At 40.8% G+C, this 23,473-nt stretch overlaps 1 protein-coding gene across 1 annotated transcript in view; it reads left to right on the top strand.

The window, feature by feature from the left end:
- The window catches only part of LOC134654594 (AF4/FMR2 family member 3), a 156,362-nt gene extending 140,690 nt beyond the window's left edge, over positions 1-15,672 (top strand). The window contains exons 10-23 of the mRNA XM_063510063.1: positions 2,868-2,910; positions 3,224-3,328; positions 3,806-4,142; positions 5,184-5,303; positions 6,045-6,290; positions 6,922-7,711; positions 8,665-8,792; positions 9,894-10,009; positions 10,898-11,152; positions 11,986-12,082; positions 13,016-13,072; positions 13,599-13,716; positions 13,915-14,076; positions 15,554-15,672. Coding sequence (XP_063366133.1) covers positions 2,868-2,910; positions 3,224-3,328; positions 3,806-4,142; positions 5,184-5,303; positions 6,045-6,290; positions 6,922-7,711; positions 8,665-8,792; positions 9,894-10,009; positions 10,898-11,152; positions 11,986-12,082; positions 13,016-13,072; positions 13,599-13,716; positions 13,915-14,076; positions 15,554-15,672 — 2,693 coding nt within the window. The remainder of the gene's footprint in view (positions 1-2,867; positions 2,911-3,223; positions 3,329-3,805; positions 4,143-5,183; positions 5,304-6,044; positions 6,291-6,921; positions 7,712-8,664; positions 8,793-9,893; positions 10,010-10,897; positions 11,153-11,985; positions 12,083-13,015; positions 13,073-13,598; positions 13,717-13,914; positions 14,077-15,553) is intronic.
- Positions 15,673-23,473: the final 7,801 nt, after the last annotated feature.

Here is a 23,473-nt window from a genome sequence, read left to right as displayed (position 1 = left end):
TCGTTAAATTGATGTGGTGTTCAATTTTACTCGAATGCTGCTTTTGTTTTTAGAACATCCAAATATTTGTCATATCATGTTTATAATATTTTGATATCATACCTACTTGATAAAAAAACACTCCTCTTTAAAAAAACACTAATGACAGAAACCTAAATTTCCAATAAAATGGCGTAATGTAGACCTAACCTCCGACACCCCAGTCCGTACGCTGACCGTCAGCGGGGTCACTGACCCGTCACCGTCAATGGCCGAACTATGACGTTTCATTCCCATTGCTACTAACGTAAGTACGTCGAAATTGTAGGACGTAGGTGTCCCAGTGTAAAAGGGACTCTCGGATTATAGTGGGTACGAATGTTAAAGTCAAGTGACATATTGTTTGCTCCATAACTCGACTCTATAATGCTGCAACGGGAATATATAGTTTACAACGTGACGTGACGAAAACCGCAAAATCCAAATCTTTAATACGATAGAAGTTACTGTAATGCGAGGTTGTATATTTCAGAGAAAATTGCTTTTCTTCGAGAATGGTTTTCTGTTCAAGATGTTTATTAGAGCGAGAGGGTAACTTTATCAAGATTTTTGTTTGACAGTTAAGCTAGTTTCTATTTAGTTTTGGTATTGCTTATCTACCTTAAAATATACTTTCAATTTGTGTTACATTCACATTAGATCATTCCTTATTTCATGTATATTGATACGCCATGTAAAGCACGTCCTTAGCTTTTTTCGAAAAACTTATCTACCTACTTGCGAGACAGTTATTTGAGTCTAGACATGTTTGTGTATCTAAATAAGAGGGGGCGTAAAGTCAACAAATTAGAAGGGACAAGAGATATCATGGCGCGCGAACCTTGTGACGGGAGATATGACTATAACGCGGGATTTTACGTTTTGTCTAGCTAGGAGTGGTTCCTAACCTGGGGGTGATTACCCCCGTGGGGGTAAAACTGGTATTTTACGGGGGTAATAAGCTAACCTAATATAACAATACAACAAACGTACACGTTTTATTTTTTATTACCATTGGGAGGAGGGGTAAAATCAGGTTCCCTAGTTAGTCATAGGGGTGACCGGACTGAAAAGGTTAGGAACCACTATGCTAGGGCAACGATGTACAACTGAAAATAAATGAAAATTAGACATTTTTTTCCACTGAACCAACTTTAACTTTTTAAAGTTTTGATTGTAGCCTGCCATTGCAAATACAGTCTAGTTTCCGTGTGATGCCATCTGTCCTTGTCTTGATTAAAAACTACAATTTTGTGATGATGTGAAAAGTAATGAAATAAATGCATTTGTATTTGTATTTTGCGTTAATTTCTATCTATCTATCATCATCATCATTCGCTCGCCCTTGTCCCGTTCATTTGTGATCGGCGCAGCGTATCCTTACCTTCCATCTCTATGTCGCCAGCCATCGCATTCACACGCTTTCATTACTTATCTGACTTTATAAAATCATAAATGCTTATTAAAGCACATGAGGCAACCATAACACATCGCTGCAATGTTTACGTTGCCGCTGGCCGCTGCCCTAACCAAACACGGCCCTTTCCCAAGCACCACCCATAAATTAACTACTAATACGCAGTGTACTTACACTCCGCTTTATTATTCATGGAGTTATTTGAAACGGCCGCGGTCAATGTGGTCTATGCTTTACAAATTACGCGTTCTTATTTGACACCTTCATGTTCTTGGCGTTTGTAAGTTACTCGTACTTTTACGTTAAAAAAAAGCGCTGGTGGCCTAGCGGTAAGAGCATGCGACTTGATGCAATCCGGAGGTCGCGGGTTCGAACCCCGGCTCGTACAATGAGTTTTTCGGAACTTATGTACGAAATATCATTTGATATTTACCAGTTCGCTTTTCGGTGAAGGAAAACATCGTGAGGAAACCGGACTAATCCCAATACGGGCCTAGTTTACCCTCTGGGTTGGAAGGTCAGACGGCAGTCGCTTCCGTAAAAACTAGTGCCCACGCCAATTACTGGGATTAGTTGCCAAGCGGACCCCAGGCTCCCATGAGCTGTGGCAAAATGCCGGGACAACGCGAGGAAGATTATGATCTGATCAAACTTTTGAATGCAGTTTACCTTAGTAGTCTGCAATGTAGGTATCTAACGCAAATTGTATGCAAGCTCTTGCTAGATAGTCTACGCCTCGCTTTTCTGTGCTAGAACTGAAACATTGAAACCATTGAAAGACGATCTAATCCGCTCTCACGGAACTCAAATTCTAAACAAAAATCACTGCCAACTGATGCGTAACGGGCATCAAATAAGGCATAATACCGGTCGGAAAAGTAAGATCAGTGTTGAATATCACGGTCCAGTGCTCGATACCACCGTTTAGTGTCTAGACACTGGAATGTCTAGACTAGGTAATGTGAACATTGGAATTGCATGCATTGATTGATTATTAGTAACCATAGTTCTTGTGGCGCACTGCCATGCACATTGTATTGGCAATTATTTGAGGAGTTAGATTATTGTTGTTGCGGATTCAATCTTCTAGCTTAGGCGGTAAAGTTTATAATTGAATAATTCAGTCAATTGTAATGTGCGCAGATTATATACCTTATTACATTACAGTTCTCTTATGTGTACAGTCTTCGTCAATCTTAATAGATTAAAAAAAATGTATTCTTATTAGAGTTCAAGGCAATTTAAATTTTTAATAATGTACAAACTCCGGTTTTCGTTTGTATCATAGCCATAATAGAACCTCTTTAATCAACCGTATGAATTTACAATTTTATTGTCATACCTCATTTTACGATCAGATGTAATTTTTTTATGGTTAATTACGCGTTTATGTGTTGAGCTTTGTACTGATTTTATTATTTATTATTTACAGGTATAGACAACCGGATATCACACTCAAGAAGCGTAACGCCACCGTAAGTATATTCATTAATTATACGAGCGTATGCACCACTTCATTTTGAGGATATTTGTAATAAAAATTGCTAATTTGAATTACGCAAAACTTTTTTTTAAATTATGGTTTGTCCACTTCTATGAACACAGACGAACTTAGAGTTACCTTCCGGATCTTCGAGCAATCTTTGAATTATCAACTTGTATAGTCGCCAAGCACTATGACGTTTTAGCAACATATAAGTGTTTAGATATTTGCGAGCACTTTGAACGCTCTTCAATATCTGACGACTGTATCGACACGAACAATTTTCAAGGTCATTGTCCTTACAGGTGTGATGGGTTAAACAAGGACCTGGGGTTGTCGGAGAGTGATGACGAGGTGGCGGCCAGCACGCTACACCACACCACCAGCAGTACTGCGCTAGAACTAGAACCGTAAGTTTAAACTTGCAACTATAGTGTCTAGGTGTATAGATGAGTGGGATCCAACTTAGCCAATGCCGACAATTCTAATGTCGGCATTGGTTAAGTTGGATCGATAAAGGTTAAAAATAATTGACCATTTTGGCGCAAACATCAGGCGGTGTTCAAAGGGTCGGTCACAGATTTTTAAACCACTTGTGCTGCAGGTTTTCAAGTAAAATTTGGTGATTTTTCATTAATTTTAGAAAATTTATAAATAATATATTATTTATTCTGACCTAATTTTATGAAAGAATATATTTATTGATTGACTTCATCTAAATGATATTTAACTATTTTGTTAGATTTGATTCGTAATAAACTAATATTGTCTTCAGTTTTGGTTATTGGGTTCGGTATTAGTTTTATTTCATAATAAGTTGTTCCTTTGTCGCATTTTGAAGCTTAATTGCATACTCCTGTTAAATGAAATTCATTTATTAATTCCAGTATCCTATCACCAATCGTCTCCGGCGGTAGCCCGTCCTCGGCCAGCGAGTCCTCGGACTCCGAGTCCGAGTCGTCCTCCGCCGAGTCCAGCGGTCCTCCGCCCCGAGAGACCAGAGAGCCCAGAGAGCCCAGAGAGACCAGAGAGACCAGAGAGCCCAGAGAGGCTAGAGAGCCTGCCGCGGCGCCGGCGCGACTAAGTTCCGCGGCGGAATCGCAGCCGGTGCAGCGGCCCTCGTGGTCGCTGTCGAACTTCGCGCCGCCCACCGCGCCGCTGCCCGAGCCCTATGATACGGGGAAAGAGCTGAGGCATGCGCTCGCAGATATCAAGGGGAAGCCGGTGAGTACATACAACATATTAGTGGATTTACAAACGAATGTTATTAACGCTTTTACTGCGTCAATAAGTATTTCCTAGAGGGACCTTTCAAATTCTCTGGTGCTGGACATACGGCATACAATTCTTAGTGAGCCGCGACAGTTTGAATAAAATGATAGAAGACAAATAGGTAGGTAATAAAGCAGCGCGGGAATAGCAAAACGGATCGGATTGAAACGGACAGAAAACTGATCTTATCGTTTTTTGATGATTTGCAAACGACATGACCTCCCAGCAACAACACTCGTTTGTTTAGCGTTCCCACGTATATTTCTAACTCGTCAACAGTAACACGATCATTTTCTAGCTTAATATGCGGGACTGCTGCCCATTCCCAGGTGTCCCTTTACAGATAAACACTTCCCCGTATTAGGATGCTGACACACACTGTTTATGCATGAACAACAATCGCATCAGTTGCAACTCCCTTTTTGAACGAAGCTCACGCCTTTGGAACGCATAAGCCGTGTTTAAAGTCTCATTCCAATAACTCGCGATATGGAAAATTCACTAGAACTCCTTTTCCAACTCCTCAATCAAACCATGAAGGACGAGGACGGCGTTCAGCAGAGATGGATCAACCTGGCCGTGTTGAAGTGTAACTTGAGAAGTTGTCTTGTCAATTACGAAAGAAATCTTACGTGTTACTGGCCAAGGGAAGAACGTCAAAGAGTTTATAGGGAGTTTCTAGCGTTGAAAGATATTCTGTGGCAGGCTGTTGGCGCTTTACATGGGAATATGATTATATCTTCAGGATATGAGGTATTTGTCTCCATTCGTTAAATTCAGCGAATAAATGTGTCAAGAAAATTACCAGGAGTTTCACCAACTTGACATGTCATCTGACACAATTACATGTGATAATTTCCTGTATATTTCTGGGTCTGTAAGACAATGTTTACTTGTTGGACCTGCAATGTACGGTGACAATTCTCTGCATGGTGAAAGATGGACCAAGTTGTGGACGATAATTAAATGTGTGCCTTATTGTTGTTGCAACAGAGTCCTATTTCGGATCTATCGGACTCGGAGGCGTCGTCGCCCTCGCCGGGTCAGAGGCGGAGACGGTCGTCGAAGCTGACCGTGTCCAGCGACGATGACTCGCCAAGGCCCACTAATACGGTAAGAACAATTCATATATTGAAGTTAGGTTTCCGTAACTTTCTCATTCGGGTCATGCCGGTTCCTTTTTAGGGTACAATCGGTATCAAAAGATCATTGCATAGATTCGGCTACACAGCTACCAATTGTAAGCCAAAAAGACCAGGAAAATTCATACGGATTGTTTTCATTCCAGACGTCAGACCGGTAATAGGCTACATGACTAATTTTTTTTATGGTATCAATCGATCGGGTTTGTTTTTAGGATCAAATGTCTATATGTGACCCATTGCATTAAAGTAACACAAAAGTCAGAAATTGTAGTCAATGTCCGACAGTCGCACTTCACTTGCGAAACGCCCTATACAAAACGGCCAGAGGCCGTGACGTCATCGCCCTTCTTTTAGTATGGACAAAACAAGAAAATTGCGTTTTTGTCGGTGAAATATTGCGTTTATGTATATAGTTGCTATACAATATTTTTTTGTATGAAATGTAAGGAATCGAATGGTACCCTTACTTTTATCGTTTTTGGAAGTTAAAAAAAACTTAAATTTTGAAACTTTCAGGTTCTGTAATTTTTCAATATTTTATTTTAATATCCACATTATTGTGATAAATTGCTCGTTTGCTATCTATTTCACTAGATTTTGTTATTATGTGTCATCATCCCTATTCTAAACCAAACATGGCCGTATAGGGCATTTCACGTATATTTCAAGGTCCCACCTCGGCGCCATTTAATTGAAGTGTGATTTCCAGCCGTCCCCCCGCGTGGCGGCCACCGCGGCCGTGAAGCGCGGGCGGCCGCCCAAGCCGCGCGCCGACTCGCGCGAGCGCCCCGCCAAGAAGAAGCGCGGCCGCCCGCCCAAGCCGCGCCCCGCCCACCCGCCCCCCTCCCCCTCCCCCACGCCCTCCCCCACCCCGCGCCCCGCGCACCCCGACCCCCAGCCCGCGCCCGCCCCGCACCCCGTGCTGCAGGATACGAAGACGCATATCTTTCGCAAGGTACGTTCTTAGGGTTGTTGGTGCGCGTGAGCGCCTAAACGATCTGCAAATCGAGTATATAAAGCCGGCCACACTCACTAGGTTATAACCGATGGTTATGCCTGCACAGTTCATTTGTGCAGGTATAACTGAACGTGTGTATGACATGACTCCTTGCCTGCGCAAGCAAAATTGGAAATATTAAAATTTATATTTCGGTACGGTACCCTTCATGAGCGAGTCCGACTCGCACTTGGCCAGTTTTATTATTTTTTAAAGTGTGGAGTGGATTCATGGTTTGTATGCGTATATGGCTGACGAAATATAAACCTATTAATAGCGCTATTGCGTCGACGTCAACCACCGCTTCCGGTGCCATGATGGTTTGAACTGAGAGTGCAGGTTTGTCGTTACGTGTGTGTGCCCTATGAAACTCGGTCTTGTCTGTTGGTATTGCTTGCACACGCAAAACCGACATGCAAAACTTAGGTTTTGCATGTCGGTTAATCCGGCCGGCTTAAGCCAAGTTTCATGCTTTCTGCTGGATGAGATCATACTTTGTTGATCAACCAAACTAAATAGAAAAGCTATCTTCTATGCTTCCAATTTTATATATCTAGTAAGTGTTAAAAAAACTCACTATTTTTTACAGGTTTTCACCCCCAAGAAGGGTGACGAGTGTGGCGGGAAAGGTGGCAAAGGTGGCAAAGGAAAAGGTGGCAAGGGCAAAGGTCAGGTCACCATAATAGAAGTGGCGGCAGAGTCCGGGGCCGACGACGACGAGCGGCGGCACCGGGAGCGCTCGGCGGAGAGGCGGAACGAGGAGGCCCGCGCCAGGGTCTCGCCCCCTCAGGAGCCCGAGACCTTGACCAGGAAACGAGAGGCCGAGAGGGTCGCCAATGAACGGATACAAGAGAGAGTGTCCCTCGAGCGGCCGAACGACCGAATATCGGATCGCCTCCCCATACCTTCCGCACCTTCCGACAGAATACCGGATCGGACGTCCACCGACCGGCTATCCTCCGAGCGATCCGACCGCTTACGCGACCGGTACAGCTCTGAACGCCTGTTGACCCCCAGTCGGCATTCAAGAGAACGGATATCGTCGGAGCGGTCGGACAAGATGGAGAAAACCCTCGACCGCATCTCCGGGGATAGGATGGATCGTCTGTCAGGGGACAAGTTGGATCGCCTGTCGACGGACAAGTTGGATAGACTGTCGGGCGACAAGTTGGACAGACTGTCGGGGGACAAGTTGGACAGACTGTCGGGGGACAAGTTGGACAGACTGTCGGGCGACAAGTTGGAGAGACTGTCGGTTGACAAGTTGGGCATGGAGAGGCTCGACCGGATGCCGGACAGATTCGTCCGCGCCGAGGCTGATGTCGGGTCCGGCTTGAAGGGCCGAGGCTCGGAGAGACTCGAAGAGGCTTCTTCAATTGGTGAGTAACTTTTACGTTTGTATATAACAGTTTTTATTTTAGATCGCATTATAGTCTTTATTTCTCGTGTTACTTCGAACGATTAAGCCTGAAAATCTGAACGGTGTAAAATATTTTTGGCCTACTATAATTTTCTAACCTACTTATCGCAGACTGTTTTTTGGGCAAGCCAACGTGTACAATATTCAAGTTTGCTAGTTGATGATCGGAACGGTAAAAACTGTTTGAGAAGTGACAATAGGCTACATGACTAATTTTTTTTATGGTATCAATCGATCGGGTTTGTTTTTAGGATCAAATGTCTAGGTATATGGGACCCATTGCATTAAAGCAGGGATCGGATACCGGTATTTTTTGTATGGGAACGGAAACGGTATTTTTTCGTTCTTTGCTAATTACTTCATTTCTAATTCGGCAATCTAATAATACGAAGTCGTTACCTAAACACATAACTGAGTCCTACATTTCGAGTATAAAATAATTCGAAAAATATGGTTATTTCGATGTTTTTGCAAAAAACCGGTTCCGATCCCTGCATTAAAGTAACACAAAAGTCAGACATTGTAGTCAAAGTCCGACAGTCGCACTTTACTCGCGAAACGCCCTATACAAAACGGCCAGAGGCCGTGACGTCATCGCCCATCTTGTAGTATGGACAAAACGAGAAAATTGCGTTTTTGTCGGTGAAATATTGCGATTATGTATGGATGAAATGTAAGGAATCGAATGGTACCCTTACTTTTATCGTTTTTGGAAGTTAAAAAAAACTTAAATTTTGAATGTAATTTTTCAATATTTTATTTTAATATCCACATTATTGTGATAAATTGCTCGTTTGCTCTCTATTTTACTAGATTTTGTTATAGAATTCAACATGTGTCATCATCCCTATTAGGGGTGAATTTTTCTCCGATGCATCAGGAAACGAAATATAATGTAATATTTGTGTACAGTGGGCCGGCGCGCGCGCCTGCCTGTGCGCGTGCCGCTGGACCGGCTGCGCGCAGACACGGTGCGCAGCCTGCTGGCCGCGCCGCCGCGCCGCGCCGCCAAGCGCCCTGCCACGCCGCCGCCGCACCAGGTACGCCACACACCTTACGTCGCTATTACATTTTTCTCAAACATGCAATGAAATGTCGTCGCTCCGGGCGTTATATCAGGCTTCGAAGTATCACGTTTAGGGCGGAGCAACTCCAGACAACTGTAAAGGAATTTCATACGAAATTGAAGGCCTAGGCCGGGAAGTAATTTTTTTTTAAATTCTAATGTAAACATGGGGTATGTGTCCATGAACAGGCTAAACAGCCGAATTATATTTTTTTTTTAAATATTTTTAATGAATGAATAGTTATCGGACCAAAATATCCGTGTTAACGCCTGTTATACACGAACGTACTGATATTAAGAATACGAATCTGTATGATTCAATGTGTTGATGAATAAATTAAAAATTTTGTCTATACGTAAGTCAGCAGAGACCATAGACAATATTTAAAATCCTCTGCATTTATTTTATTTATAGAAATTGAGATTCTTATTATCAGATTGTGTATAATGGCCCTAATAAGGTCTATTCGAACACTACACACGCGAAATACGGACGACTTCCGTAAAAAAAAACAATTATGGCGGGATTGGAAGGAAAATTAAAAAACTTTTGTTGTGAAGTTGGATTTTTATTATAAAGATTATAAATTTGTTTTTTTTTTGAGTGGTGTATTTTTTTATTTCATTGCATGTTTGAGAAAAGCACTATACATGCCTAGCCGTGAAAAGGTCTTGCCGGCTTCGTATCACTATCTACTCACCCGGCAAGCCCTTCTTCCCCGGCGTCTGCAGTAATGTACTATTTCTTTTTGGGCCATCCACTTTACAGCGTACTATACGGAACCATCTATATGAATAATAGATTAAAAGTCCAACCCTAAGTGGGTCCGGGAGTCTGGCTTGGCTTTGGCGTCTCGCTCTAAGAGGAGGTCGAATCTAGGTCTTCCGCCTCATCATCATCACACTTCTTCTCTGAGTACTTGTATATCCCTTGATTTGGCTACAAAAAATACACTTCCGACCTGAGACCTAAATGAATAAGGTAAGGTACCGGTTATATATTGCTACAATCACAGTTCATCGTCCAGTCACGTCACATTTCTGTATTTATATTACTATTAACTTAATTTTGCAGGCGGGGGAGGTAGCCGCGACCAACCACGAGCGGACGGCGGGCCAGACGCCCATCTACTACTCGTACTTCGAACGTCTGCCCGCAGACGTACTCTCTGACGAGGAACGCGACCACAAGTAAGACATATACTTGGTCAAGCAAATCATGTATACAAACGAGCACAAACGTACTGTAATTTGTAATAAATAATGTAGGTAATATAGTAATATTCTCCGACCGTCCTTAGTCTGGGGCCGGTCTGAAAATCAGCGCCGGGCACCTAGGCCCGGCACACGCTGAGACTGGAACCCTTTGCCTAATACAAAAATCTTCTCACTTTTGTTTTGTATATGATAACAACTGTTTTATTTTATTATGTAAGTAATTCTAACTCTATTTTATTTCCATGTATGTGGCAATAAACAATTCTTATTCTTATTCTTAAATCTTGTCAGCAGAAAAAAGCGCAAAATTCAAATTTTCTATGGGACGATATCCCTTCGTGCCTACATTTTTCAAATTTGCCACCTTTTTCTACTGACAAGATCTGCTTGACCATCTATATTTGGTTGACTGGTAGAGAATGCCTTAAGGTATTAAGTCCGCCATTTGTACCTTCATGTATTGTGCAATAAAGATTAAAATTAATTTAAAATAAATAAATATATTTAATGTATGCGAGGACGTGCAGAATGTCAGGACAGCCGTGTCGGACAAGATAATTTGTGCTTCCGCGCCATCTATTGGCTTCTGAGCAATTTTGGTTGTCTGGTTACAGCCCGTCTAGACGAACTCAACACCATTGTGACAGAGTATGAAAAGGCCATTTCAAATTACATTTTCATAATATTTTGACGTTTATGGAATACACAATTTTTTTTCCAAGTGCCATTTCTAACGAAACTCATTTTAAAATGCGAGTGAATGTGAAGATAATCTCGAAAACTGAATTTACAAGTACAGGGCCTAGAGCCCTAGACCTTTGTCATTAAAGTGACACGACTCATCCGTAATTCCCGTTTCAGATATTACCTAGACCAAGCAAAACAGCTAAAATGCGAAGCAGAGCGCGAGCAGAAAGCGTTGCCCCGCGTCATGCTCTACCTCGAGTCGGTGCTGTGCTTCGTTCTAACCGGTCGAGTACTGGAACTGGAACTGGATACCAAACGCGCCTTCACCATATACCGGGAGACCATAGAGTACATCAAGAGCATACACTCCATGCCGCAGCGGTTCAGGGCGTCGCCGCATTCGACGTTCAACAAGCTCGATATATTGAGGTGGGTATCGTCCGCATGGCCTACCTTTATTAGGCGTAAGGGTGTCAGAAATTATGCAAAATTGAACTTTATCACTTTGGAATAAAGTTCAAAATTAGGCGGGGTTATATTTCGTATACAAGCTATAAGCTATACAAGTTTAAACCTTACCAAAATCACACTACCACGAATATATCTTGTAGTAGTCTCAGATAATTTTGTTTTCAAAATTTGCATTGAGGTGCGTTCCGTCTGTTCTACAGAACAAAAGGGTATGTATGTAAAGTCGTGTGACGATGTCCTTACACCATGAAACGCCTCTGCACACCGGATACGTGTGCGTAACGTGCGCGTTGTAATATACAGATTTTTATGAGAAACGGCACACCGCTTGCGTAACGTGTGCGTTTACGCCCACGCAGCCGGTGTGCTCTGGCCTGAAGGACGTTTTGTTTAACCATATTAGTAGCAACAATTTGCTATACATGTCAATTAATAAAAATGGTATTTTAGTTATAACTTATACATACGTACATCACTGACTCAGTGGCCCAAAAAGGATCTTACCTCTGACACAAGAGAGCGCCACTCTGCCCCAGAATATTTAATAAGTACTAAGTACAGAAGACTCACTCTCTAACAAAACGCGTCTGTTACGATCAGCACAGATATGGCCGCTAGGTGGCGACAGCGCCACGCGTGGCTTATGGCTTTCCCCAAAATTGGGGCCGAACGGATGTACTTTTAGCTACCTGTAGCAAAGCGACGAAATCGCGGAGTGAGACACGCCTGACTCTGCCCTATATATCTCATAACTTATAATGTATTAAACCAATAACGTGTTTTTTTTTCAGCTTACGTGTGCAAGCTTTGCTGTACTTGCGCATGTTCAAGATGTACAACCGGGAGGTGAAGGAGTACTACAGGATAGTGCAAGACTACCAGCAAAAGGTAAATGATGTTAGTAAACGTTCTTTTTTTGTATTTATTACTTTGTTTAAATTTATTTTTAAATTAAATTGGAATTTTGTATTAAATCAAAAGTTATGGAATGAAAAATAGCAACAAAAATAGAATTTCTGAGAATACCGTAAAGATTTGAATGACACAAACATGAACATGTTTTCCTTAAAAAATATTCTTAGATTTTTTTATTAAGAAAAAAATATTTTTTGTTAAGTACGCTATGTGTTAAATTGTCTACCTATAAACGCCTTAAGCTTTGGATTCCTCCGAAAACGGTGCCGTCATATGACGGCCGTCATATAGCGGCCGCAAAAGACGGCCGTCTTTACGGTGACGACATGTGGAAAGTACCACGGCGTCATAACACACCGTCAGCCACCAAGGTCAAAGCGGCAAATTTGAAAAATTTAAGCGCGAAGGGATAACGTCCCATAGAAAATTTGAATTTCGCGCCTTTTTCTACTGACAAGATTTGATTGACCATCTATAATTTACTTGGAGGATGAAATATCATCAGAAGAGGAAAATAATCGTAGTACGGAATCATTTATTCAAATCTCGTGTAATTTATTCAAAATGGCGTCACCGCTATCTAATAAAACGTTCACGAAACTATCGACACCGTCATGACGGCCGTCTTTTTACGTTACGTTGACAATCAACGCCGTCTAGGAAACCGCGCCATCTTGTTTACATAGACAACGTTCTAGTGACGTAGTTCAACGCTATATAGCGGCCGTAATATGACGGCACCGTTTTCAGAGGAATCCAAAGCTTTACGCTTAATTTACATGCTAGTAGTTTATTATATGTAAGATACCTAACTTACATGCCAGAATATTTTTTCTGGAAAGAGATCATTACAATTCGCTAACCTAACCTAACGCCAAACTTGAACTTGTATGTTTGTGTGCCCAGCCGGCGTGCGCGGAGTCCGTGTCCCCGCTGTCCCCGACCCCCTCCCCGGGCGGCTCGGTGGGCTCCGCGGCCTCGGCCTCCTCCGGGAATTCCCGGGAGTTTGAGAACCGGGAATTCCCGGGAGTTTGAGAACCGGGAATTCCCGGGAGCATGCCCTACGCCTAACGCTTAATTTACACGCTGTTTGTTAACTTAAACAAAATAAAATGTTTTTTTTTTCTGGAAAGAGATTACAATTCGCACGGGTCCCAACGCCAACCTTGAACTTTTTTTTTTTCTATTGAGAAACAAACAGTCTTATAATAAACATAAGAGCAACTTAGCTAATAGTATAAATTGATTTATTTATAGACCTATAGTTCCCTATTTTAGATTTAAGCTAAAGCCCTTGCTACACGGTCGCCGACAAGCCTTCAGACCGCGTGGCCTTGGTCCGTCCCGGACCGTGTAGACAGTTGTTTCCAACAAAATTGGACCAAAACTGACCAAGGTCAGACGGTTAGAATGCTTGTCGGCGACCGTGTAGCAAGGGCTTATGCTTAGTGAACTTGTGTATTTGTGTGCCCAGCCGGCGTGCGCGGAGTCCGTGTCCCCGCTGTCCCCGACCCCCTCCCCGGGCGGGTCGGTGGGCTCCGCGGGCTCCGCGGCCTCGGCCTCCTCCGGGTACTGCAGCATGGCGCACTCGGTGCCCGCGCACGCGCACAACGCGCTGCTGCAGCTCACCAAGTACTACACGTTCCTGTACGTGGCGCACGACCTGTGGGAGCAGGCCGACAACCTGTGCCGCTTGCGCGCCAACCAGGGTGCGTATTCTGTGCATTTTTAGGGTTCCGTAGCCAAATGGCAAAAAACGGAACTTATAGATTCGTCATGTCTGTCTGTCTGTCTGGCTCCGCGGGCTCCGTGGCCTCGGCCTCCTCGGTACTGCAGCATGGCGCACTCGGTGCCCGCGCACGCGCACAACGCGCTGCTGCAGCTCACCAAGTACTACACGTTCCTGTACGTGGCGCACGACCTGTGGGAGCAGGCCGACAACCTGTGCCGCTTGCGCGCCAACCAGGGTGCGTATTCTGTGCATTTTTAGGGTTCCGTAGCCAAATGGCAAAAAACGGAACTTATAGATTCGTCATGTCTGTCTGTCTGTCTGGCTCCGCGGGCTCCGTGGCCTCGGCCTCCTCGGTACTGCAGCATGGCGCACTCGGTGCCCGCGCACGCGCACAACGCGCTGCTGCAGCTCACCAAGTACTACACGTTCCTGTACGTGGCGCACGACCTGTGGGAGCAGGCCGACAACCTTTGCCGCTTGCGCGCCAAACAGGGTGCGTATTCTGTACATTTTTCGGGTCTGTATTTTTTTTTGGCATTTCGCAAAAATCAAGTCGTTGATAATTCGTAGCTGTACGGATATGATGGTCGTTCTTGTCTACGTGACAGCGTGATAAAACGGTGTCCGTCACTTTCTTTCCCACGGTGTTAAACAGTGACAGTTATTTTATCACGTGGATAAAGATGGATAAAGCTATCCATAATAGGCTGGCTGAATTGGTTACCTACGTGACGGGCTACACTAGGCGTAGCGTAGGCGTAAAATAAAAATTTCGGCTCTTTTTTTGTCTGTATTTTGCGCGCAAGTATTATACTTAGAAGCGTAATCTAGAGTCGTATCTAGGGTTTCGTGCCAAAAAGGTAAAATGGAAACAATATGGTGCGACTCTGTCTGTCTGTCTGTCACATCGCAGTTTCATCATCATTTTCATTTTCATCATCATCGCAGTTTATAAGAGATTAATCCGACAAGAGACCAAACGATTCAACGGGGCCACGCCTTTCTGTCGCAAGAATAATAAAGACATATAAAGTTCAAAAACATAAAACTAAACATAGATCATCATCAATCATCATCTCCTAGCCGTTTTCTGCCACAGCGACTGCTTTCTATCGCTGAGAGAGACTGACATAGCAAATGTGCGGCCACGCTCGCTGCATAGATGCTTGCTGTATGGACCTTATTTGGGCGTTTTTTTTTTGTTGTCCCCTACACTTTTTTTCAAATTTGGGATTTTTTATGTTATTTCTACTCAGAATCACGAGCTCTTTCTATCCTAATAGGAAAAAAAAGTATCCCAAAATTTCTATACATTTTTCGATCTTTCCATTCCGCGACCGCCATACAAAGCCTATGAAAAATGGTGACGTAATGGAAATAAAAACCTTAGGACACTTTTTTTCTCCTATTAGGATAGAAAGAGCTCGTGATTCTGAGTAGATATAACATAAAAAACTCCCAAATATGAAAAAAAAGTGTAAGGGACGACAAAAAAAAAACGCCCACTTAATAATACAAATTTTAAAATAATTAGAGTCAGACCAAGAAAAGTCTGCAGCGGATTTGATAGCTCACGCAGTGCAAGTGTTATTTTAAACGTCAAACTTCTATGAAATTATGACTTATAAACAACACTTGCACTGCGTGGCCTATCTAATCCGCTGCAGACTTTTTTTGGTCCGACTCTAATAAGTAACATATTTCTATTCCAGATCTATTCATAGCGGTGGACCGCAAATGCGGCCCTCTGACCCTATTCTCCACGTTCCGGCACCTCGTACAGTACGTGCGCTACGCCATCTCTCTCATCAAGAACGCGGCGCGCGAGTGACCGGCCCGGGCAGGGCCCGGCGACTGTTCCAGGAACCGTATGGCCATTGACATATATATCTAGGGACTGGCTTTACGGGCAATAAAAACCGGCCAAGTGCGAGTCGGACTCGCGCACGGAGGGTTCCGCACCATCAACAAAAAATAGAGCAAAACAAGCAAAAAAACGGTCACCCATCCAAGTACTGACCCCGCCCGACGTTGCTTAACTTCGGTCAAAAATCACGTTTGTTGTATGGGAGCCACACTTAAATCTTTATTTTATTCTGTTTTTAGTATTTGTTGTTATAGCGGCAACAGAAATACATCATCTGTGAAAATTTCAACTGTCTAGCTATCACGGTTCGTGAGATACAGCCTGGTGACAGACGGACGGACGGACGGACGGACGGACAGCGGAGTCTTAGTAATAGGGTCCCGTTTTTACCCTTTGGGTATGGAACCCTAAAAATGAGGCATGACAGGGGCCAGTACAGCGGTGTGAAATCGCTACAACGCGATCGGTTGATGAGTTCGCATGACGCGCACGTTAGGTTGACGAGTTCGCATTACGCGCGCTATTGGTCGTAACTAGTCGCGTTAGACTGCACGATTGGCTGGAATTCGTGGGTAGCACCGCTGAACTAGTACGATTTTTAGTGCCCCATTAGCCCGTCCTTAGATATTATACGTCAATGCGTATGGCAATGTCGCGGCGAAACATGCGCAGCGGTATCAGTGAAATGATCTATGGTATTGGTAGAACGTTTAGTGGTACGTTTCGGGATTTGCAGCTAAAATGTGTTCATGACCGATTGACATATCTCTTTGTGTCGCGTATTAAGGCCAGAGCGCACCGGCAGCGCGTGTGCTAAAGTGTTGCAGCCAGTGCACGCACACTTCACGCAAGCGGTGTGCCGTCTCTCATAAAGATCTGTATATTACAAAGTTCACGTCTACGCACACGCGTCCGGTGTGTCAGGCCTTTTATGATAGCGTATCTTCGCTTTTAGTATTAATGGAGTATGGTCAGTTTATGCATTATGAGACATTATAACTGTGGTCAATTTTCTGGTAAACCGTTAGGTGTAATTTTAAACTTTAGCGTAGACCGACTGTACTACAAGCAATGAAATATTTTTACCGATATCGCTGTTCCGTCGCGGCGACATTGTCGTTTGGTTTAGTAAAGAAATTCAGTCACTTTGTTGACTTGTGAGATTTGTTTTGGAATATCGTTATTCAGATACTTTTCTAAAAGCAATTCTAATATATAATAATTGTTTAATACAAACATAATAAGAAATGCCTTTAACATTTAATAAGTAAATTATTTATTTCAATTATCTAGTTGCATATTAATTTATTTTTAATTAGGTTTATTTATTTACAAAATCAGAATTTAAGCTCTCAATTTTTTTCATGAAATCATGTTATTCTTTAAAATAAACTTGCTTGTGGAAAGTGCTAATCTGAAAGCGAATATACCTATCGTTCCAAAACCATTTGGAATATGTCGTCAATAGAGTACGTAGGCATCAATTACCTATAGCTAGTTGTATATTGTCGCCTCGGGTTCATAAGTAGGAAACACCCGGATATCGTAACTAAGTATTGACTTCGCATGTCCTACAAGATGACCAAAAATGTACAGACAACGGCGGTTGCCTAGCAACGACCCCTGGTTACAAAACCGAATGTAAGTTTAAGTGATAGAGTAATCATATCGTAAGTGTTTTTCGTTGTAGTACCTACCCTATCAGAATGATGTACCATCGGGAACACATACACGAATTATTTTAGTTCGGGTGTTATACGAAAATATTTAGAGTGTGGGCCAATCGAGTTATTATCTCACTATGCATGGGATCACTTCTCTTGTAGTTCGCAATAATTTTGCTGTTTTTATTCGCGTATACTTTCGCTTGTTACTCTGTGAGTGTGTTAGAATGAGAGCTTTAAACTAATTCGTACTTTAAGTGGTTCGGTTAGGGTTGATTATGGAGCGGACGGCGTAACGTTTTGTAATCACAAATAATATTGGTCATTTTTTTCGATCACATTAGAACATAAAATCATTTTTATAAATCACGATAAGAAAACATCTGGACGTACGGACACAGAAGAACACTCGCGAAGTGTTTAAAATAAATACATAAAACACGCATATTTGTGTCATATGAGATCATGTATGTTCTCTTATCAGGAATTAAGAGTAGGTAACCCGTTCATAAGATACAGCTAGAATGCAGCGAACAATATTTTAAGTTTTGTGAAACTGTTCCTACATACTGAGTAGTGGCAGAACAAATTATTGAGCAAAAAATAGATTTTCGTGTATCAATATATGGATCATATTTTCGTATATACATATCAAGTTAGCTCGGTGACAATCACGCGGTTCGTAGGTAAAGTAAATCAGGATGTATCTAGTGACTTCAGTAGCAAGATTACTCAGTAAAGAATGTTTGGAGTGACAATAATACTCTGGTAAGGGAGATAGAGTAAATTCCGAAAATGTTGATCCATCCGACTCAGATCAAATAAGTCGATAGCTTCAACCGATAAAATATGCTAAATATTTTTTTAAACTTCACTTTTGAATGGTACAATAAAATTTGGCTGACCGAAAGCATCATGTGACGAAATGAACATTGACTTAATGAAATTGTAAACTAGGCTAAACTGTGAGTATACAACAGTGAATGTTACTTTGAAACAACAAGCCGTAACACCAATTATATTTCTCTCGGTTGTTTATTAAAATTTACGTTGTGATTGTACATACATAATAATGATTATATTATACATTTTGTAATTGATATACATGTTAGTGCCAGATAGTTTTTTGTACGGTTGTTTACGGCGCGCGGCGCGGGGCGGGACGTCGAGTGTTACAAAAGAACGACAAGACGATGCCTTGTACATAGTTAACGTAAGAAATGTGTAGTTTTCATTTATGTTTTAATTTATATGTAAACTATATTTATATTTAAGGTGGACAAGGAAATATAAACAATTAAACATAATAAAGTTTGATTAGGGAATACGAAATTGTTTGCGCGCGTGAGCCTAGCGTGTGAGCGGTTTTTTTTTATAATAGGTAAGACAATCTGTATATTTTTAAAAGTGGATATTGTAAATGTATGTAGAGAGCTTGCAGCGTTCGGTTCGTAGAGGATAGTTAGGTTAGGTCCGTCAGTTACCCGCTGGTCGCCACAGCCCGACTCATTTCCAACTATTGGTACTTATTCGCACAAATAACTTGTCTACTTATTTAAGTTGGTTATTTATTTATTGTGGCATTGTATAGTTAATTTTGTTGCACACTAAGCGAAGTTTACTTAATTGCAATAATTGTGAGGCAGGTTAACTTTAATAAGCAATGAAATAACGTTAAAGTGCCTTGCGAAACTGCGGTTTTCCCCGCGACTTGAGTGAGCACAAAGCGATAGTTTGGCGTACTTTCAACTGGTCGTATAGAGACTAAAGTTCGCCAAAAAACATGCAAATCACAAATGCATCTGTGCATCTCCTTTGGAAACTCGCAAATTATGTACTTGGTTTTTTGTTATCGTTCTTAGTTCTAATTTTTTTTTGCGTTACGCGGTGTATAATTTTCTGTTGTGTTTTTATGTTGCTTATTTAATTTTAGGCTGATAGGTAATTCCTCTTTTAAAATGTAATGATAGTGACAAATGATGGTTGATTTGCCCTGACTTGCATTTTGACATGCATGCATGACATGAAATATATCTAATCAAAGACGAGAACTTTACATACCTATGAAATTTAATAATTTAAGAGAAAATGTGGATGGCATAACGAATTAAATTTATTATATTCGTACGCAAAGCAAAAGTGCATGCATTCGAATATCATCGTCACGTTTATTCTTTTAATTGCATTTTTTCTATACAGTTCATCATTATCAAATCATTAGAGCAACATGTTGATTGTTAACATCAGTAACACCTTCGAGAAATACAGAACATAATATACTTTTTTATAAACAAATCTGATAGCCACTATTGACGCCAAAATTTTTCTCATTTTTTTTAAATATTAGTATGTCGATGGACTCGGGCGCTGCGCTGGTAAGCGTAAGCCGATTGGTTTTTAGGAAATTGTAAAATACTGTTTTCTTTTATTGTAGCAATCTTGTGTTGATAGCATGTATAATTTGTTTTTTTTTTTATATTCGCGTTAAGAATATGTATAAATTTGTTTTCTCTTAATATTATTATTTGTGTAACTGTACCTTATGTTATTGATGATAGAATACATTAATTTTTATGTATGATTTTTTTGTTTTTTTTTGGCCTTTTCCTTTTATTTTTGATTTGCTTTTTGTTTTTTAAACAAAAATCGAACGTGTATTTGTAAAGGGCATTACTGTATTTTAATAGAAAAAAAATCCTTCGTGTGAAAGCTAGATTAGACCCAAATCTGAAACCCTTAGTTAAGTTGTATGGCAGTAAAAATTGCCTTAGTCAATTTTTGCCTGTATCGATAACGCCACGCCAATACATCCGCAGGAAAATATGCAATACGATTTGCAATAAGATTAATTTTCCTGTGGAGACAGTCCACAGTATTGCCTTATAGCAAGTGTCTTGACAGTTGCCGTTTAGATTAATATCGGAACGTTGCGGCTTCTGTACTGACGGAGATATGCACAATTAAAGTTACCTTGAATGCCTTAAATTGCCTATAGTGAATAGATTTGGCCCCTTTGTTTCCCATAAAGTCACAATGTTTTGTTTGTCATATTAGTCATAAAACTGACACCGTTAACTTTTCAGGATTTTCGTAAGGTTATCCTATAGATAGGTTAGGTTAGGTTTGTTTTATGCCAATCCTGAAAAGTGACGCGTTTCTGAACCAAATTAATTATGACTAACGAAAATGCGGGCAAACAATACATTATGGCTTAATTTTTTTTTTGGGAAACAATAGAGACCCTGAATAGATCCTTATAAGCAGTGGAGTATCTGATTCGGGATACATCGTATATGATACAGTATTATTTGTAGCATGCGCCAAAAGTTAACACATTTTTAAATGTTTTAATTTTCGATTATTACTTTTTTGGATCTTATAACTGGTAAATAAGGTTGGTATCTAGAATACCTGAAGTTCATGCAGACGACTTAATTGCTATGCAACTTGACCTTTTATTAATATAGAATTCAAGTTCGTATAGAAACGGCTGAATACTTGAATATGCTGAAGGCACTGCAGCCGCCTACGGTTATAAGTTATCTTGGCTATGTAAAGTATTTAATTTCCTATCCAGAATTTGATATATGAGATGTATTTTAGGGATCGGAACCGGTTTTTTGCAAAAACTTGGAAATTGCCATATTTTTCGAATTATTTTATACTAGAAATGTAGGACTTAATTGTGTTTTTAGGTAAAGACTTATTCGTATTATTAGATTGCCCAATTAGAAATGAAATAATTAACAAAGAACGAAAAAATACTGTTTTCGTTCCCATACAAAAAATACCGATATCCGATCCCTGATGTATTTACTTACCGTAGTCTGCCGGTACGCTCGTGTACCATATTCACCGCAGACCGATTTGGCCGCATTTACCTCACTAAGGGTCGGTTGCACCAAACTGTCATCGTTAAAAACTTCGCTAAATTTTATTGAATGGAAAGTTTCATAGTAAACCGCCGCGGCGCGCCAGGTGACGTTGATCAATCTGTCAAGTGCAGATGGTGCAACTGGCAGACTGGCACTAAGTACTATTGAGTCAGTTTCGCTAAAATGAGCAAGCAAAGTTATCAAATATACGGACGTAAATATTTCCGAAGATTCTACGGAACCGTATACGAATGATACTGTTTCATAATAAAAACAAATAATCATTTGCAAAGCCTTATAAGAAAGTATAGTCACTGCCAAATTAAAGTCAAGTAAAATCAGTACAGAGCGCAACTGAAGCTTAAATACCCAATGTATATCAATTATTAAGGGTCATAATACATTTTATACGTCGCGGCATCATTCGCTACCGCTGCAAGCTCATAGGCTTTCGACGCGATTGTACAATCGTGTGAGACAGCCTTTATCATAGTATAGGTAAAAAAAAAACTTAAGAAGTGCCCTTTGTCTAAGTATACTATAGTTTTTACAAAACTATGATTACCTACGTCAATATTGATTGGACAACTTGTGTACAGAATTGCAGACACGTTTCTTGTACATAGATCAGGGGCATTTCTTGAGATTTTGGGCTGTAAAGCGCTTATTGTATACGAGTAGATTATGAAATGAAAATGAAATCATTTCGCATTGCCATTGCAAATGTGTTTCGAAAGCTTCTTTTAAGTTCGATAACAGTGCCTGAAAGTACACCTACGATATAACACCAATATCATTTAATACAGCAATATGAATAGAGAAACAAACAAGTAAATTATACTCAGTAAATATTTCATGCGCCTATAATAACTAATATATTATTCGTGAGTCTTTTACAGGGCGAATGCCATTAGGTACATTAGCAGCAATCGTCTAATCAGTTGCTTTCGTTTTTTTTATTTCCTCATAACAAGTCTAATTGCATTCACACTATAAGTCGAATGACAAATAAAACAAAGCAACCCCATAGGGTTTGAAATGCCGCGATACCTATCTACAGTGGCAATAAAAATCTAAGTTATGATTTCAAATGACATACGAGTACTACACTACATCTATTACCTTGAAAACATTTTACCAGATTAATCCCAACAAGGCCTAATTTCCCCTCTGGGTTGGATGTCAGATGGCACTTTCTTTCGTAAACACGCTAATATAAATTAGGACTTCAGGCCGCGTAGCCAACATGCCAATCGCTTACGCTTCGTAGCGATCGAAACGCAATTGTCACTATCGCACTAATATGGAAGAGTGACAGAAAGACACAAAGCGTTTCGTTGTCGTAGCGATAGCGATTGTCACCTTGGCTAGGCCGACAGGCTCTTTTAGCGGCCCAAGATAGCGAAAGAATAATTGATATGAAAAATGACGGTTCCCGAAAATTCAGAGCATATATTAATTCTACTCTTATATATCAAAGTGGACATTTTACTGAGTATTTATTTATTTATCTGCTATCATAGCAATAATTATATGAAACGAATATAAATGCATGCAATGGAATGTTTATATCTTATGTACGTATCAGTTATACAAACCAACAAAATAACGATAAGTACATCCATTTTTGGGTTCGTTAAATAAAGGGCTCCAATTAAATATAATGTACATAAAATAATAAAACGAAATTCTAAATATGTCGCAATTCAAATTCTAAATAGATATCGCTTACATAAACAACAATAGTATAACCAACTTCATCGCAATAAGTCAATGTGTTTACAATGCTTAGTACAAGGATCCATTTAGGATGGTATATTTTGGCTTCACTCAAATGCTACCAATTCACAAAATCTGTAAACATTTAATTGTGATTGACAACCCTAATTTCAAAACTAGTAAAAATATCTGACTACATACGAAACATGACGTTGTAAAAAGTACCTTACCTCAAGAGAATAAGGTCGATTACCGATAGGCATAAGAGTGTTGCTAAATGTAGCCATTATTTGAGTTTGTTATTACTTATTTGTTAGTAGATAACAATGTGCGGCTAAGACCACTTTAGCCGTTTAAGGAGGGATTTGATTTTTGTTAGACTTAAATAAAAGTTCAAAGTGAATAGTTAAATTGTGCCTTAGTGAGAAATGGTTTAGCCTCCAATTTCGTTTGGACTCAACATTCTGCGGCTGTTTGAATTTCCGATTGCGACTCGACTAGTATTAG

Source organism: Cydia amplana, chromosome 15 (assembly GCF_948474715.1).
Source record: "Cydia amplana chromosome 15, ilCydAmpl1.1, whole genome shotgun sequence".
NCBI lineage: Eukaryota > Metazoa > Arthropoda > Insecta > Lepidoptera > Tortricidae > Cydia > Cydia amplana.
The sequence above is the reverse complement of the archived record's forward strand: the minus strand, read 5'-3'. Positions and strand labels throughout refer to the sequence as shown.